We start from the raw sequence: 19,359 nt of genomic DNA, 5'->3' as shown, positions 1-19,359 counted from the left end.
TTCTGGAGGAGGAGGAATCATTGCCAAGGCAGCAGCGGAGGATGCAGACTCGTGAAAAAAATAAACAAACAAAAGCCTGTAGCAATTAAATGCTCCAACACAGAGTTCAAATTGCCTTACGATTTTGTGTGGTTTTGTGTTTTTCATGGTTTTTTTAAATCTTTTTTTACGATTAGTATTTTATACCCTTCCAGAATATGGAAATGCAGCTGACCTTTAAAGCACATGAAAACAACGATGCCCGAAAACAGGTTTAAATGTTCTCCTCACAACAGAGCCTTAAGTCTGCCGTGTTTGAGCAATACCCCAGTGTACCAAGAATACACGCTCAGTTAGAATTACGCCTGACTGAGCTGGCAATTATATTCAAGAAGCTTTTCTCTGTTTGGGCTTTCTGGCAGGGAAATGATCCCAGAATTCCCCCAGTTACTACCTGGAGTGCTGTCTGCCATCGCTGGTTCTTTCAAGGACAGCAGGAGGAAAGCCGCGCAGTTACTGTGCCTGGTGAGAATATGCTTTGCTGATGTGTGAATTTTCATTCTTTTAAATTCTGTAAAATGCTCCTGAATATCTCTCTGATAGGAGCCCCATAAAGGCATAATATAATATACTTAATGTTTCCGCTCTTGAAATACTTGAAGTCTAAAAACTGGAGTAAAAGTTTAGATAATATATGATTAATTTAAAGTCTAAGCATGGTGTTTTCATCACCTGTTTCATCCCCAAATCTCACCTGTTCATCATGTCTTACCATGCCATAATTGCCTGTTTACAACACTATGCTTATGTTTCAAAGTCAATGTTTTAGGTAAAAATAATTACTTACATATGTTTTACAAAAATCATGGTCTCTGCTTGAAACACATAGCCCATCGCTTCGTCCTAAACATATTATCGCCGGGTTAGGAAAGATCAGAGTTTACTGCTAATCACATCACCGTCTTTATAGTCCATTGGAAATCTCTTCTTAAATTACATTAATCAATCACAGCTAACACGAGTTCTGAAATGCAAGCTGCTGCTTAAAAGTGGCTTAATTTAATGGATGGTCTTTCCAGAGCCTAGCAGTTATTGATAACAGAAGCCAGAGACTCAGATAAGTGCCAGGGTTTCATAACACAATCCATCCGCGCCGTGCTGGTTTAATCAAGGAAGCTGCTTGCATAATGTGAAAAGCGCTCGCGCTCTCCCAAATATGTAACTGTTGAAGAAACAGATGGTGATGCTAACCCGTAAGAATCAGGCTATAAATACATGCAAGATAACAATAGAAATGAAGATAATTATTCAGAGTCTAAGGAGATGGTAGGACAATTAAGCCAGCTACGAAGCAGAAGGTCGAGGGGAGTAAAAAGCAGGATCTCCCTAGCACAATAAAAAATTAGTCCCTGAATGCAGCCAGTTCCTGCAACCCTTGGAAGCGGTGGTATCCTCTGACAAGCAAGGAAGAAGTCGCATAAGTATACAGAAATACAAGAAATTAGCAGTAGCCCATTGATATAACCGAAAACTCTCTGATTTATATCAAATTTATAAGACAGTTCCTTGTGGCTAATGCAGTCCTTTTCTTTTTTGCCTTTTTTTTTTTTTTTTCCCCAAGACCCTGTTGGTATTCAAGCCACTGGCAGCAAAAAATCTTTTCGAATCTCAGGCAGACGCGTTATTGTCACAGAGCAGCACCGTGCGCTCATCTGCAAGGAGCGGTGGTGAAAGCGATGCTGGTGCCTCGAGGTGGCAGCCACAGAACTATCCTGGAGGGTTAAAAGGGAACATTTTTCATAAAGAAAATGACTTTTTCTGTACGAGTCCTGAAATACGGCAGCTCTCAGTTGAATTAGTCCTCGCAGTGCACTTGCAAACATTGAAAACATAAAAGAATGTGTCCTGCAGCATAAACACTGCAGGCCCGAACGGGTACGGCAAGGAGGCATCATGCCCAGCTAATATTCCGTTCCCTTTCATGCCGAAATGCCTATCTGGACCCCTGCAGAGACTCGGATTTCAGCTGAACCCTATGCATATTTCAACAGCAAAGCAGCATTATTTTTTCGTGGTCATAAAATAAACAATCTTTTGTGTCCCTGCATTGGATGGCTTTGTCCGTGTACTCACGTTTAAGCCTCCTTAATCCCTATATACAGGCTAACTGAGGCACGTACCCAGTTTTTCTCACAAAATCAGGTAGTTGCATACTTAGGACAAGCTTTAGACATAAGAAAAGAGCAATTGCTCAGAGATCTGTTGTACCTTCTGGCGCTGACAGAGTGTCTCCTCACCTTTCCCCAGCCCACGGATTCAAGGGGATCCACTTATCAGCTCTCCAAAAGGAGACAGAGGAAGAAAGCCCGTAGTCTTTCTACTGCTTGGGGTTCTGCTAACAGCTGGACCTGGTTCCTGCTGTAGGATTTCAGCTTAATTGATTTGAATATTTCCAACACAAAAATGTTGGATGTGTCTCTGCTCATAACCATCCAAAAAATTGTCTGTGCTGCCCTAAAAATCCCCCCAAAGGGGAATAATGAAAACACTGGTTGTGTCTGGATGGAGAGCATTGCTGTTCCACACTAAAAGGCCGTCCGCCTCCCACCCCCATGTCCTGACACCGCGTGTGACCCGTGGCAAAGACCCCGTTCGTCCCTGTGCTTGGGGGCTTTCAGCCCCTCTGCGTTGGTTTAGCGAGGGCTGTACTGTGAGCGATGGAGTGGCAGTACCAAAACCGCACTTCTTTAAAACCTGTGGATTCAGGGGTTCGGTTTAACCTCAAGTTTTGAGAAGCAAAAGAAAGCTGAAGTTTTCAAAGTCCCTCCAGGTATTATCCGAACAACTATATTTAAGGTGGTGGAGAAGCAGAGAGTTTAATGTCAGAACAGTGCTTAGGGTTAGCTTGCTTTGGGGTGGTGTGTCAAGTGCTGTTTTTATTGTCAGCCTAATTTTGTAGTGGAGTATGTAGGACAGGGGGAAAAAATATCCAAGCGCTACAGGGAATTGACAGATGGTTCACGTTTTAGCTGAGACTCCAATATGCATGGGGATGGCTTCCTCAGCACTTTATTTCTGGGAAAATTGTAATATGTGGTGTACTTTGATATTAACGGCATTGATTTTGTTAAAGGATATAAAGAAGAGCGAGGGCTGTACTGTGATTCAGTTACGGAGGTGAGCATCGCTCCTCCTGGGCTGTATTCCCAGAGCAGCTGCAACTGATTCCCGTGACCTTGGACCAGTCAGCAAAAGCCTGGTTCTACTCTGAAAAGTGACTGTGTAAAAATGGCACTTTCCTACTCAGCACTTTCTGGTCGCTGTGTGCGCTCCAAGTCACATCTGCTGACTTTAGTGACAAAAATAAGTTTTTACGGCTTTCCTGCTCTGTGAGCACTGCAGAACCACGAGAGCTGGGGAAGCAGAAGCTGGATCCTGTGCCTCCTTGCAGGACTAATTGCTATAAATCACAGCCAGCAGTGGGGCTGCACTGGCATCACTTGGCCTTCCACAGCTTTTCTGTCAGTGCCAGCGGGAGGAACACGGAAGAAACGAATCCAAGTTGATTCTTTTGATTGAGTTTTAATTGCAGATGGCATTTATCGGGTTTGCAGTTGGAAGCAAAAGAAATCCGTTCATCTGTATGGTGATTACATTTGAAATAACTGATTGGCCGTAAACTTCCTGATACCTTTTCCAAAGTGGACTGGTTTTAAACATAATTGCCTCCCTAACAGGGGATGCTGTTCTCACTTTCCCTGATTTAGACTCATTGCTACTCCATTCCAATGACTGCTGGTTAATGGGAAGAGCGGCTCCCCTTAAAACAGATGCTACCAGCTGCTGTAAAGGTGAATTGTGTGATGGAGATGTGCACTGATTTATGTGCTGGATGTCCCCAATATTCAATTTGGGAAAGTCATTCAGCAGCGAAATTAATGGTAACTATTTTAAAATTGCCTTTACCTTCTGTGGCGTGTCCTGACACACTTAGGATAGCTGATTCATGTCATCACCGATGCCAGGAGTAGCATCGTCAGATGCAGTATTCTGATGTCAGGACAATGATTTTTCAGTTCATTTTATACAAACAAAATGTGTCTTCATGTAAAATTTTAAGTGATCCAGTCTCTTAATTAGGAGATGTTATTTGTACGTTTTGGTTTGTGCAATAAGGCTGCACAGGAATGTCACCTTTTAAAGAAATCCACTGTATTATATTATTACTTTACTTTGTACAACAGAGTTTGCTGTTATAATAATACACAGGTCTTATAAGGGACTCTGACAAAAATTAGGTATCGTTATTTCCATTTTACAGAAGGGGAAATGAAGGCAGAGAGCAGTGAAGTTCAGTTTTGAAAGGTACCTAACAAGTCAGAGCCGGGAACGGGACATGAGCCCCATGCTCTTTTTATCAGCTACACTACCCACATGGGAGAATAAACCGGCTTACATCTGAACTTAATCTCTGAATTTCACCTGAGGGGGTGGGAATTCTTTGAAGGACGAGACCAGTAGAGGATTGCACTGAAATGTCTTGGGCCAGAGCGTTGATAAGAAGGGAAAGGAAGGGATGTTTCTTAACTTGCTGTGGAAGTGGGGCTGGTTTTGCTTGGTTACGTGTATGCTCTGTGGCATACTGAACGGAGTTAAAAATTAGTATTTCCAATTAATAAGCCGTGGAAATGAGTAACAAAACAGTGCTCTCTGGTGATTTCTGATTTCTGCCTCTTTCATCATGCCTCCTCCTTTCACTCTGCAGATTTTTTTTGTTGATAACGCAGAAGCCTGTGATTTTGGCAGGTTATGCGGGGTAGAGAAACTTGCAGTGTATGGGGAATTTGCAATTTCAGGCAGAGAAAAAAACATAGATAACCGGCTATTTTGGTTACAGTGATTATCAGTGAAATATTTAACCTTGAGAGCACACAGTGCCAATCTGGGTTCAGAGTCAGTCAATGACAAGGGGGAAGTGAAAACCTCTCCAATCCATTAAGTGCTCTGCATGCCTTAGAGAACAGTAGAGCATCAGCTACACATGCTTTACATTTTAAATAACTTTCCTGATAATTTTAAAGGTTAGCTAGAAAAGGGGTTGAAAAACAATATCCCTCATTCTGAATCCCAGGTCAGCTGTTAGGGGGGAATTTTGTAGCTACGGAAGCCAAGCCTCTGGCTCGAGCCTGGCGGACTCATCGCGACGGCTCTGATTTCGGGCAGGGAGGGTCTCTGTTGTCCTGCCCCTCTCCCCATGCACGGATGACTGAGCAGCTTGGGAATCAATCCCTGACCCGCCACAACGTGCAGTGCTGCATTGGAAAATAAGCCCTCATTGATTTTGGTTTGCTGTAAAATCTGGCTACGCCGTTAACGCCCGAGGTGGCACCCCCTCCACGGCTGAGCCATCCCCTCTTCTCAGTCAGAGCTCCCGGCCAAAATGAGACGGGCAGAACAGAAAATGAACCTGTGGAGAGTTTTGGGTCCCTGATCTGGGAGTTGATGGTGTTTAAAATGGCCAGAAAAATGCAGCTCTTCTCTCTTCCTCCCGCCCCCCCCCCCCCCCCCCCCCCGCTTTGTCTCCTTTACAGGAGAGAGCAAACGTCTTTTCTTTTCACATATTTGGGGTGGTTTTAGGAAGATGTTGCAGCACTAGAGATATTGATTCGTGAATAACTTCCCAGATTTTACAATTCATAGATGCAAAGCCAGAAGGGACTATTCCCATCGTCTTGTCTGACCGTTTGCTCCGCCAAGCCTAACTCTGGAGTTCTTTCTGACGCCTTTTGCCAATGACTGCCTTTATTGCTGATACAGGCATTTTTACACTTTATTTTCAACTTATGCAGAGGTTAGCAATATTGCCCTGAAAGAAATTACCCTGACCTACAACAAATCTGTCTTTAAAAGGTTTTAATATCGGATGCAGAATGCTACCAAACTGAATTGGGTTGGTTCCAGTTTGGTTGCAATCCAGTAGAAAACACTCTATTTCTCTAAAATTAGGTAGCTAAAACATAGAGGTGAGTCTAGCAAAGAGAACAAGCCGCTAATGTAAACGTTATTTCCAGTAGCACAACAAACAGAGGAAAAAAAAAAAAAAAAAGAACAATTTCTTGATGAGGAATATCTCAATCAGTTCTTTGATGTTCACAGAATCACAGAACAGTTTGGGATGGAAGGGACCTTTAAAGGCCATCTGGTCCAACCCCCTGCCATGGGCAGGGACATCTTCAACCAGACCAGGTTGCTCAGAGCCCCGTCCAGCCTGGCCTTGAACGTGTCCAGGGATGGGGCATCTACCACCTCTCTGGGCAACCTGGGCCAGCGCCTCACCACCCTCATCATAAAAAATGTCTTCCTTCTATTTAGTCTGAATCTACCCTCTTTTCGTTTAAAACCATCACCCCTTGTCCTGTCAATTAGATGTTGTTTATTTAGAGAGCCCAGTGTTTGACAGGTAGGAGCAGGTTAAATCTCACTCTCTTATGTGAAAAAAAACCAAAGAAGCTTCATTTTACAGATTGTTATAACTGGAAATACAGAGGGAGTCACCAATTTGCTTCACGTGGTAGAGCACATTCATCGCAACGTCAAGATTTTGACTCCCCTCTCCTGTATCATTCCTCTATTCCCTCCTAGCAATTCCCCCCTCAAATCTCTCAGCCCCAGCCGTTTGCTCCTTTGGAAAAGCATTAGTTTTGGTCTCCTCTCACCTGTCCCTGCCCACCACGAATGCTTTGCACCTGCTGCAGCTCTGAACGAGCCACTGCCCAAGACGGGGTATAAAACCCTGCGTGTGCAGCTGAGACCTTGTGGTGCCCCAATACCAGGCTGGAGGGGGAGGTGAGAGGGTGGTAAGATGCTCTTGTCTTTTGGTTTTGGAGAGCTCTCTGTAACTGCCTGACAGGAGGCTGTAGGGAGGTGGGGGTCGGTCTCCCCAGTAACAAGCAATAGGATGAGAGGAAACGGCCTCAAGCTGCACCAGGGCAGGTTTAGGTTGGATATTAGGAAAAATTTCTTCACCAAAAGGGCTGTCAGGCCCTGGCACAGGCTGCCCAGGGCAGGGGCTGAGTCCCCATCCCTGGGGGGATTTAAAGGACGGGTAGATGTGGTGCTCGAGGACATGGTTTAGTGGTGGGCTTGGCAGTGTTGAGTTAATGGTTGGACTTGATGATCTTAAAGGTCTCTTCCAACCTAAATGATTCTGTGATTCTAAGGTATGGGCTTCTGAGCTGCTGTTTAACAAAGTGATACATACTCCAGGGCCTGATGGTGTAAAGGTTTTTCTATTTCTGTTTAGACTAGCTGTGAGAGAGGGAAACCAGGAGTAAAATTGTTTACTTTGCTTTCTCCCTGGCCAAATAGGTGCTTAAAATGAAGCAACAAAAAAAGAAACAGAAGCAAGGTGTTCCGATACATGGATGGGATACTGTTTAAGAAGTCCTCCTCCTTTGCAGAGGCTTAGGGGAAGGTGACCTCCACAGCTGAACATACTGGAGGAGAATCCGTAACAAAAAATAAATTAGCGATGGTGCTGTAGGCCTTGCTTTCGCATCTTGTAAGCGAAGAGAGGGAGGGTGTCGGGTTAGGCTCCGATCCCGGCTTCTGAGGAAGAGTTGGGTGCGTGGGCTGCGGCTCTGACTTTGGATGCTGAAACTTCATTTTGGAGAAGGGGGGGGGGGGGGGATGCGGTTGCGGGTGACATCTCCTAAGTGCTGTTGAGCCCAAAACGGGCGGCGGGGGAGGAGGCGGGGGCCGGGCGGGGCGGTGCCGGGGCGGTGCCGGGGGCGGCCCAGCTCCGCTCCGCGCCGCGCCGCCCGTGGGGACGCGGGGACGAGCGGGGCGCGCCGCCGAGGCGCCGGGCGGAGGCGACGGGAGGCAGGTGAGGCCGAGGGTGGGTCCGAGCAACACCCCCCTGAGCCGAATTACCCCGTGTTTACTCATTTTTTTTAAAAATTTATTTAATTTTTTTTTTCTTGCGGGGAATGGTGCTTCGCATCCTCAGCGCGGCTCTTTGTTCCCGGGGAGAGGGCTGGTCGCCGTCCCGCCGGGATGGGGGTGGCCCATCGGAAAATCCTAGGCGTTTGGTTTTGTGGTTTTTGTGTTTTTTTTCCTTCTCCCAGGGTTGGGGAGGGGGTGACCACCGCTGTCCCTCCGTCCTGCTGCGGGCCTGGGCCGGAGGAATCCCCGGGTGGTTGTTTGCACTTGATCCCGTGGCGTGGTGGGCGGCTGTAGGGGAAGGATGCACTTCAGGGTCTTTAAACTCACCTGTAAATATGCCTGAGGAGGACAGGGGGATGGATCTGTACCCGCAAGCAGGTGCGCTGGGTGTAATCAAGCCTTGAGCCATCCCTGATCCCATTCCCTTGCCAACAAGCAGGTTCTACCTGAGCTAAAAGGGCCCGACAAGGTGTATTTAATCTGATCTTAAACCTTCACCTGCAGAGACTGACGGTCCTCCAGGAGATCTGCTGTGCGGTGTTGCTCTCTGTGTTAGGCGAGGTGCTGAAATTTCTGAGTGTTTCTGGCTGATTGGGATCCGAATGCTACCTCTGCTCCCAGTCAGGCTGGAGAGCGGCGTTTCCATCCTTCTGGTGTTTGAAAACTGCTGCACCCTTCGGCCTCGTTCTTACACCCTCCCCCCCTCCTCCCAATCTTTTTAATCCCTCAGGAATTTGGTAGACCTCTGACTTCTGGGGTGCCAGGGAAAAAGCCACGAAGAACTATGTGAATTTTAATTGCAAATCTGGGTAGGGATTTCCATAGGTGGTCTGGGCTGTTCTGAACAAAGCAAGCGGTCGCTTAGCGGTTGCGGGAATAATGCCTAAAACATGTCATGTCTCTCGCTTCTCAAAGAACTGCTGCTGGAACACCAGTGCTGGAAGTGGAGGTGATGTATTATGTATTAAGGTGCCTCGCTAGGACTGGTAGGAAGCTGTCCTTACAGAATATTAATATCTCATTTGTTTGCTTGTAAGGACCCGTCCTCAAAGGAAGATGTGCCCCTCTGATGTGTGGTTGTGTCTACAGAGTTTTGCTCCTCTGACTTGGGCTGTGTTGGTGGCTGGCGTGGAGTTGTGTCACTGTTGGGGTTTCACTGTGAGCTGCTGGAGATGGCTTAACTGGTTGAGGTCTGTTTATCTGAAGTATGCGCCGTAAGAGCATCGGCTCTACAATTCACTTGATTGAACTGGGCAAGGACATAATGTAAGATGAAATGAAGGCATTTTTCTCAGCTTGTGTGCAAAAGTAGGAGTTGGAGCTCTGCAGTGTATTATCTGCTGGCTTTTGTATTCAGCATGAGTAATAAGGCTTGGACAGCATACATTAGCACTCCGGTAACATAGCATTTGATTGTTGGCAGTTGCTTGACTTGTATGTTTTGGCTAAATCTTCACATTAAAAGATTTGCAGTGGTTTTTGTCCATTTCCCTTATCAATCAGTGGATGAATTGCAGAGTCGAGCACATCCAGGACTGTTCAGCCAGTCAAAGCTGGCATAATCAAGCTCGTACTTGGAGGTGCGAAAAGCTGCGCTCTGCAAAGGCTAGACAGTCATTTGTCTGAAGCTGACCTGTTAATCTCCTGTGCTCTCTGCTATATGATGCATGCAGCCACTTCAGCTTCAGAGTACAAGTGTCCCCTCTGTGTGGGAGAGGGATTGTTAGAGCAGCGAGTTAAAAGCTCGATGCTTTTTTCCTGAATTGTTGAAACAGCAAGAAAAACACAGCCAGAACTTGCCAAAGGCAGAAAATAACAGCAAAGGCTTTTCTTCGGAGTTTTCTTTAAGTAAACTGGCTGGGTGAAACTCCTAAAAAGCTATCCTAGGGAGTAGCTGCAGACAAGTGGGGCAGAGGGGGAGTTTCATCCTTTGCAGCATGTGTTGACAAACTGCTGGGCCGGTTAAGGAACAGCTATTGAACAAGAGGAATCTGGTCTGCTCTGTGCTTGTCCCCTTCATGCCTGCTCTGTTGGATTGGCCATAACGGTGGGATTCCTTCTGGGCTTCCTTTCGGAGAGCTGACCCTGCAAGCAGGTCTCAAACTCACGGAGGGGGTTAGTGGTTTAATAGCTATGGCTAGTGCTAATTGCGTGGAGCAAGGAAGCAGCCTGGTTCAGAAGGATCTAACTGGGTCTGCAAGACTGCTTCAGCTGGTGACCAGTTGGGGCTTTATTGTCCCTTGCTTGGTGACTTGCCCACTCTGGTAGATGGTTCTTATTCTGATGGACAGCTTTGGGAGATGCCTGGTTTTGGCACCTATTTTTTAGCCGAGCAGTCCTTTGTGCTTCTTTCCAGCCTACCAGGTGTTAAAAGAAAACTTATTTTTTTTTTCCGTGCTAAAGATAAAGCTCCTTGGCTGTCTGCAGTTGTGCTGCCTTTGCGGCTAGGGGAAACCGCATCTCTTGGGATTGGTTGTTATTAAGTGCAAGGGAAGTAGCTGGTGTTCTCTCTTGTCCTCTGTGTGTGCTTCCTACTTGAAGCAAGGATTAGTTTTCCACCGAGAGCCTGGCCAGTGCTTGGCAGCCGTTCTCCAGGGCTTCAGCTCGGAGAATGCCAGGGGAAATCCGGGGACACGGAGGACCTGCAGCATGAAATACTGAGTTATTTTACAGCTTCAAGCTAGTACCGAAAAAGCTTAAGCTTACTACAGAGGAGGTGCTTGGTCAGAGCAGCGTGCTCCAGCTTGCTTTTATCGCTTGGCTCAGGCTGTAGAGCAGACTGACTACAAAAATAGCAGTATAAATGTATAGCCCAGTGCAGCCTGAGTAACAAACTGCTCTGCAGCCAGCTACCTGCTAAAGCCTGGATCACTCTTGCATTAAGTGGAAGTGCTACAGCAAGGTGTCAAACTCTGCTTAAGAAGATAGCCAGGTCACTGCTGTTCATACACTGTCTAATCCAGCCTCTCCCTAAAGCTAAGTAGATCTTAAACTCTGACTAATCTTCTTTGAAGTGTGAACTTGTGCCATTATCCTGCAGCAAGCTCCATGCCACTATCTCCAGCTTTCATTGAATGTAGAGGTCTAGGTTAGCTTAGATCTAGCTGTTGTGGATTTCCTAAGCAAATAACCATCCAACATTATTTTCACCCTTTAAAAATGTAGGACTACGGCCAACAGTGCTTTTTGGACTGGGGGAAACAGTGTGAGGCTGCCCAAAGTACCCTGGGAACTCCTGTATCAGGCTAGTAGTGACTGCTGATGTGATCTACTAGCCAGAAGGGGGAAAGGCTCTTAATTAAAACTTAGAAATCCATTATTACTTAATTTTTTTTAAAAGCCAGCCTTTTAGGGAGCGGCTTTCCCTCTTATTCACTGACACTCATGATCCTATAAGGATGGAGTAAGCTTGTTGAGAGATTAATGTTTCAGTACTTCTGCTAACCACCTCCTGAATGTCTTAGGCTACTTGAGAACCTAGAGTTAAAACCTAGAAATGTATCTACATGTGTGTATGTACCTCTGCAGAATGTGTATGACTGCAAGAGAAATGCTCTGGCTCTCTCTCAAGTGCAGCTAGAGTTCTGTTTAACTACTGCTAAAACTGCTTGTGTAGCCTAAAGAGACTTCTGACTTCTAGAGAAACTGTATTTAGATCCAAACTGTTCTTTATTAAAAAAAACCCAAACCTCTTGATGTTGCAGTGTGTCTGATCTTAACAGGAACTTGCTAAAGGGGTGCGAGGTGAATGTAACTTATATTCATCAGCATGGCAAGGCAGATGCATGTCATTGGGCACTAGCAATTTAACTTGCATAATATACTCTTAGTGCTTTTCAATTATAAAAGTGCATAAAGGATTAGCCTGGAAGAATAGCTGAATACTGTCAGTTTTCAACTGGTTGGGGTTTTTTTTGGCAGGGAGGGTAGAGGAGATGCTAAAAATGAAGTGGAAGGTATCTAAGCTGTTGTTGGCGAACAGCTTCTTGGTGGCTCCTGTTTGTCCCTGAGCACCTGGTGCATGTGTGTGGCCTGCGATGGAGTTATTCCAGCAGCTCAAGCTGCTGAGGGCCAGGGCTGCAGGGAGAGTGGAAAAAGTGACTCGGTGTGTCCCAAAGGCTCAGCCAGCTAATGGAGCCTGCAGTAGTTGACTCTGAGCTGAGTCTCGCTAAGCTGGTAATGCTGAGTGGTCTTCTGTGCTACAGACAGATTGTAAGGGTCTTCAGCTAGAGAAGCTACTACAACTACCTGAAAGGAGGTTGTAGCGAGGTGGGGGTTGGTCTCTTCTGCCAAGTAAGAAGGGATAGGACAAGAAGTGGGCTCAAGTTGTGTCAGGGGAGGTTTAGGTTGGATATTAGGAAAAATTTCTTCACTGAAAGGGTAGTCAGGCATTGGAACAGGCTGCCTGGGAAGTGGTGCAGTCACAGTCCCTGGAAGTGTTCAGAAAACATGTGGATGTGGTGCTTAGGGACATGGTTTAGAGGCCGACCAGGCAGTTAGGTTAACAGGTTGGACTTAATGATCTCAGAGGTCCTCTCCAACCTTAACAATTCTATGATTCTAAGTCTTTCTCTCCTGTGTGGAAGAAGAGGTATGTTTTACAATGGAAATGCAGTGTGTGTGACCAGACAGGTATAATATAAGCTTTCTGATGTCTTGGTTGTGTTTAGCTGACTGGACACATGCAATAATGCTTTCCAAAAGGAGGCAAACGTACATTAGCAGCACGACACAGAGGGCCTTTGAGTTAGATGGACTAGCACAAATGTCGTGCTACTGAGATCCCTCTCACCACAACAGTGGTTACCTCTTGCACAGAATCACATGAATGCATGAGGAGACATGGAGGAGGGATGCACCCTTCTGTAACAAAGCAGTGCTAGGTGGCTTGCTGCTGCACTCTGTACAGATGCAAGTAATATTTATCTGCGTGCTGTTTGGGTGGGGAAATGAGAAGTCTAGCAAGCTGGGGGACTCATGTTGGTGCCTGTGAGCAAGACTGCAGAGGGTGATCTTTGCTCTTCTTTGGAAGACTGAGAGGTGGTTCTGACACCCCCAACCTCTTTCCTTGCTAATATTTGTTAGTCCTGCAGCTTGAAGATGAAAGCAGCTCATTTGTGAAACTGAGAACATACCAGCCAAAGCAAGTGAAGCTGTTGATGGTTGGAGGCTTCTTGCAGTAGGGCTTGACTGCGCCACTGACAAGCTGCCTTCTGGAACTGGGAGGAGGATGACCTTACCAGATCTGCTGTGTGATGGAGGGCTGTTTGCTGTGTGCGTGAGACTTGTGTGACCAGCCACCCTGCATGTGATGAGCGGGGCCTTGGATGGGATGATCTTCTGCTGTTGAGTGATGGTGCAGCAAGCCCAGGACTGAGAGCCACCAGCCTGGAGGGAGGTGGCTGGGAGCAGGCAGTGGCTGCTGCTGCAAGGTCCTCTATCTGTCCGGCAGCCTGAGCTGTGTTACTGGAGGTAACAGAGCCTGCCAAGAGCAGGCTGTCAGCTGGCTGGATCACTGCTGGGCTACTGGTTCAGTGCTCTCTTGGAAACTCTTGAAGCACACAATGGTTATACACATGAAACTTTCTGGAAGTGCCTCCATGGTGCAGTGCAGCATAAACACTGTGCTAATGCAGCAGTGCTGCTGCCTGGGCTGTAGCCTTTCTCTGTGGGACCAAGAAGCGCATACAGGACGTGACATTAATGCAGCTGTAAAGCCTCCATGTTTTGGCTCTGGTCCTGTGTTGTGCCCTATGGACCCACCTTGTCCTCTGTGCAGGTTCCTTGGTTTCCTTCTGTGTCAATGCACAGAACAGGGCTTGCTGTAACAGGCCTGAGACTTCAGTCTCGCCCTGACAAGCATCAGTCCTGGACTTGGTAAAGTACAAACAGGTTGATCCTAATCATATGCTTGCAAGTCTGATGCCTGTTGGGTAGAGTGTAGCACTCTACCACTGGGCTGAGAGCTTGGCAAGGTCTGTCTTGGGCTTCAGATCAAGATTTGGTTTTGTCTGGCATAAGACTTCAGATTGAGTAGGTAAAATAGATGGAGGGATCCATTGCTTGGGATGTGCAGGAGGGGTCTGCTCAGAACTGGCGATAGACTGGCATGCTTGGAACTTGTCAACCAGGTATTTAAGGTCAATAGGTGGTTGTGGGTATGTGTAATCTTGGTTCCTTTTTCCCTTTCTAGGTCTTGCACTCTGGACTTGTCAGCCTTGCAGGCTTCTGGGCACATCTCCTCTCAGCTATGAGTAGATCAATAGGATTTATCATCTGTGTGGTCGCCTGCAGCATCCTGGTCTTGTCCTCCAGTCCACCATGCCTTGCATCTCAGCCACTGGAGGAGAGGGATGTGACAAAGGTCCAGCATGGCCCCTGGGCAGGGAATGGCGTAGAAGATGAAAGGACAAGCATGCGGAACTTCAAAAATAACCTGGGCCCTTCTGAGCAGACTGTCTCTGAAGAGCCATGTGGAGTGTCAGCAAAGCCGTCTGGGATGCCCTTAAATGAAGCCTTCACTGTAGAAGGAGAAACGCTGCCTGTAAGCCCAAGCCACGTCATCCCAGGCAGCCAGGGCCTGGGTGCTCCCACCTCTGCTGTGGCAGTGGCTGCTGTAGATGAGGAGGAGCTTGGTCCCACGAAGTCGGAGCTGGATGAGGATGATGCATTCAAGGCCATGCTGACCACAGCTGTGACCACGCTGAGCCCTGCTGTCCAGGAGGAGCCTGTCGGTGGCCCCATTAGTGAGACCACCACAGAGGGCGGTGTTGAAGTAGAGCATAGCTCTGCCAGCCTTTCAGCAAGCCCCCTTTCTGGGGCAGCTGTGGAGGAGGAGGTAGAGAGCAATTCTCACCGCTCAGCTGCGCCCCAGCCCGCACCGTACCCCAGATCCCCCAGCTGGGAAACAGCAAGCGACCACCCTGTTGTCCTGACTCCCCAGGCTCATGGCATCACCTCTGAGGTAGGAATGCCAAGAGCCCGCACAGGGAGCCCTCTGAAGTCCCTGGCTGTGCAAGCATCTGTGGCTGCAAAACGTCCCCTCGTGGTGACGGAGGCCTCCCTCCGCCTGGAAGCAGGGACGGGTGTCAGGCAAGGAGAGCTGCCTGCCATGGCTGGCACTGTCACCATCCACCCTATGGACACTGTGCCACCTGACTGGGATGATACAAAACTGGGGGACGTAAGTCAAGGGAGAAGCATGTCTCGTGAGGAGGTGACAGAGGACCTGGGGGCAACAGAACCATCCCAGACCCCACAGGGAGGTGTGGAGGAGGAGGAGGATGCAACAAGAGTGCTGCCATCCCCAGCGTCCCCTCCACCAACTCCTGAGCTTGCCAAGGAGACCAACTGCACGGTGCCGATGCAAGGGGAGGAGTTGCCGGCCGCTTCCACAGGGAGCGGTGATGCTCTCCACACTGTGAACCTGACTGCTGTAGACACGGCTGATCTCAACTCGCTGGAAAACACAAATGCAGTGACAGCAGAGGAGGGGAAAAGCGTCCTGCCATCACAGCCGGAAGCTGCCGTGGTGACAGATACACAGTCTGATCTCTCTCCTACTCTGGAAAGCTTGTGGAAAGGTAAAATTTGCCTGGTAGAGACACTTGCCTGTAAGTGTAGGTTAGGAGGGATGCTCTTGGGAATCTGTGCTTCCTTTCAGGGAGATAAAATAGAAAAAGGCGTGATCTTGATACCTGCAATAGAGGTAGGACATCTCTTCCCCACCCCAGGGAAGGCTATGGACCTTTGTGGAGGGGTATCAGCCTAAACAGGTAATTCACATCCATAAAGTACTGCCTAGCCTTGGCTGTTTCTATACACAACGTCCCTGTGTACAGGTAGGCACAGTCTGTTGAGTGGTACTCTGTCCTGACTGTTCTGTCAGACAACTGTATTGAGCTGCCTCTTCTGCTCCTCTAGCTGAGAGTGTGGCTGTGGTAGTGAACAGGAAAGCTGAGGCTGGAAAGGCTGTGGTGGCTGAGCCTGGGGTTGAAGGGTGTACTTGAGTATGGAGGTCTCTGTGGAGGACTGGAGTCTCATCAGTAGATACTTGGTGCTAGTTAAAGAAACTTGCTTTGTTAATGTTCTGCATGTGTGGTGTGCTACCAAAGCAGGGGCTTCAGTTTTGGTGCTCATGTAGTGGTTGAGGGGGACAGCTGTAGTCTTGTTGCAGGCATCTTGCCTTGACCAGAGATATATAAATCTGCTTTGAATAACCCTCTGGTATACCTCTCCTGTGACTAGGGAGGGAGCCCAGCCTCTGACCCACTGGCTAACACTTTATTTCAAGGAGGGTAATGCTCCCCAAGTGTCTCTTTGATATGGCAAGTGCAAGGACCCAAAGGTGGTCCTTGCATTAGCTCACTCTGAAGCCCTGCAAAATGGGGGGGAATAATTCCTGGGGGGGTAAATTAACATCTGGGATCACCTGGCTCTCAACTGCTAGTTATGGGCACTCACAGTCAGTGCAGAGGCAATGGATGTCTATAAATGCTTCCTAAGTCCAGGAATAGGTGAGCTGTCCTGGTAGCCTGTGAGTAACTGACATCTTCCATGACTTTACAAGGATGCTCAGATCAAAAGATCTGTCCAGATCTCTGTGGTGTCCTTTGTAACAAAAGCTCCTGGTGTTGCCTCCCCACCCTCGAGTGAAGCTGTGGCCAGGCTCTGACTGTCCAGTGTCTGTGCCAGCTCTGTTACCAGCAGGCAGAAATCTTCCTCCTAGACAGCCTGCCCCAGGCTGTGGTGTCACCCTGTACTGTACTTCCCTGCGGAGATGGCACCTTCAGCCCACTGACTATTTTTCTGCTTAGTATTTAAAAAAAAAATGGTAGAAATGTGGGGGGAAGAAGTTCTGGTCAGGTGTTGGACAATGACATGTTCTGAGGCTGATGAGGAATGTGAGCTGGGGTTTAGGACTTCTTAATTGCTGGGCATCTTCAATCTTCCCCCTTAGGCTGCAGGGGCAAAAGGATGACCTCCCCTCACTGCATCCAAAAGATCTAGCTTTTGCTGTAAAAGAAGGAAAGCTAATTGCATGCTGGTGCTGAAACCTGACTGATTAATTTCTAGATTAATTTATAAGCACTTGACTTGTCAGCAGGTTCCCTCTCTGCTATTTCCCAGATGTTGGGGAAACAACACTACTAGTAAGACCTGTGCAACAAAAATAAAGCCGCCTACAAAGCTGAAGTCTTGTAGCTGTGAGAGCCGGTCACTAAAAGTATTGCTCTGGCAGCATCACTTGCTTTGAATGGTATTTCACGCCACAGGCCTGCAGTGCTGCGCTCCCATGGCATTGCTCCCCTGCGGGTCCACTTGTGCCTAAGGGACAATTAAGAAAATGAGGAGTGATTCTGCTGCTTTCACTCCTGTTACGCACATTCTCACATTTGTCTTTTTGCTGCTCTGCCCTGATGATACTTGGCTGGACCTGCTGCTTGCACTGTGGCTCTGGAAATGCTAATGCATGGAGTTACATTACTTCAAACATCTGCTCTGTTGCTGTCAGCTGTCCTGTGAGTTGGTACTGACATGTGTTCTTGCTGTAGGTGCTACTCAGGAGGTGACAACAGTTGCCCAGGAGGCTGATGCTGCTGTGTCAGTTATGACACTGGTGCCTGATGCTACCCAGGGAACAGGAGCTCCAAGCCTTCTGCAGGAAAACAGTGGGGAGGACACTCGGATGCCGACTGCTCCTAGTGCCACCCAGATGCTGGTGGCCACTGGTACTTCCTCTATGGTGAACACTCCAGATGCAGAAGGTAGGGTTCTGCTTCAAGAACTTCAGGTTTGTTTCCACACAAGATGAGATGGTACATCTGAAACCAACATCAATGCTTGGACACTGAAGTCTCAACACGCAGCATCCATATTCTAAGTGACTTTTTTCTAGCCTTCCGCAGCTGCCTCTAGCCCTGGGCTGCTACTGCTTTCTGCCCACGCTACCAGGTACACCATGTTGAAATATGCCAGCATATGTTTTTTTGCCCCAAATAATAGTGGAATAGACACTTAACAAACAAACAAACCACCCCAAACCAACCCCCAACATCCATCCTTGCTAGCAAATTGAGTTTTAGCCTTAGATGTTTAAGCCAGTTCCTATTTATGGAGGGAGAGCTCTTACTACTGGAGCCAAAGGCAGTCACAGATTGTGGATGCTCAGTTTCTTTGGGGTAACATGGGAGCAGTGTAAGGTGGGGGAAGATTGCGTGGTGTGTGTGTGACCCTCTTGCAAGAGTCTAGCAATCCCTTGCATGTGGAAGCCTGCACTGATACTTGCTTCCATTGAGGAATGATGAGTTCTTGCTTCTTGGGTTGACGTAGCTCAGGCAGAAATGCTTTAAGCAGTCATGTTCATCCAGCCGCTGCCTACTGGCTCAATGTCACCTTGGCAGGTACATGTAGGAGCCTGTTGTCTTGTGTAGCAAGGGTTCCCTTTGCAAAGCTGACTGACATGGAGTGTATTTCTGTAGTAGTAGGTTCCACTGTAATGAAATTGCTGCTGGGCAGCTTTTCTGGTCTTATATTGCAGGGCATCCAATGCAAATAGGTTTTTTTCTTTTTATCTCTTAAATTAAGGTCCCTTTGTAGGGGAGAGAAGGGTCTTCTGGCAGTTTCCACTAATTAATTTGCTTCTGGGATTTAATTATAAATTCAACTAATTTTTGTCTTTGCAATAAAACATTAGATCTGTCACCCGGTTCGGATCTCAGCTGGTGTCTCAGTGCTCTGATCTTGCTATGGGGTGGTGACTAGCAGTCCTCTAAGCAATGGAAGTAAAACCTGGCTGAGTTCTCATTAAGGGGAACCTCCTGTGCTGGCTGTCCCGGAGGAGAAGCTTTCATTCAATGTCTTGAAAGAGGCGAGAGTTTAATAACTTCTTCCACTCTGAGTTAAGTTTTTATTAAGGAGTTTGTTCTTAAATGGTGGTGTTTTTAATATTGTTGTGCCAAACTGCTGCTGCTTCCTCTATTCTGTAGATCTCTCGGATGTGGTCCTGGTCACCAGTGAAAAGGCTGTTCCAGCTCCTGGTGGGTTGTCTGCTACCCAGTCTGAACAGACAGAGGAGCCATCCAGCAGAACTGTGGTCCTGGTAACTCCAGCATCAATGACATCTTCTGTCAGGAGGACAGCTCTTCCATCTGTGAGGAAGATCAGTACAGCTGTGACCTATGGGCTGGACCGCCTGGAGTCAGAAGGTACCACTGATCCCAAGGCTAAGAGACGGGCAGGTTCATGTGGAGTGGCACGCTTGCCTTGATGCTGAGCTCCCCAATTTGTCTGTTTGGCATGCAGCTATGTGCATATGTTGTTGTTGTTGCTAATAAAGTTGTTGAACACCCTGTCCCCTTCTAGGAGGTGCAGGAAGCAAGCAGTGAACAGTGTCATGGAGGATGCTTGAAAGTCAAGTGGCTGTGGTGGGAGGGA

The 19,359-nt window shown here is 47.6% G+C and overlaps 1 protein-coding gene across 1 annotated transcript in view; it reads left to right on the top strand.

Moving 5' to 3' along the window:
* The window catches only part of ARMH4 (armadillo like helical domain containing 4), a gene marked incomplete at its 3' end in the record, with an annotated part of 80,620 nt that overhangs the window by 2,960 nt on the left and 58,301 nt on the right, over window positions 1–19,359 (top strand). Inside the window, exons 3-6 of the mRNA XM_082317129.1 lie at window positions 375–504; window positions 14,117–15,506; window positions 17,478–17,690; window positions 18,912–19,130. Of these exons, the coding sequence (XP_082173255.1) occupies window positions 406–504; window positions 14,117–15,506; window positions 17,478–17,690; window positions 18,912–19,130 (1,921 nt within the window). The 5' untranslated portion in view covers window positions 375–405. The remainder of the gene's footprint in view (window positions 1–374; window positions 505–14,116; window positions 15,507–17,477; window positions 17,691–18,911; window positions 19,131–19,359) is intronic.

Source organism: Platalea leucorodia, assembly GCF_965183815.1.
Source record: "Platalea leucorodia genome assembly, chromosome: 7".
In the NCBI taxonomy this organism is placed as follows: Eukaryota; Metazoa; Chordata; class Aves; order Pelecaniformes; family Threskiornithidae; genus Platalea; species Platalea leucorodia.
This window is presented reverse-complemented; position numbering and strand designations above follow the sequence as displayed.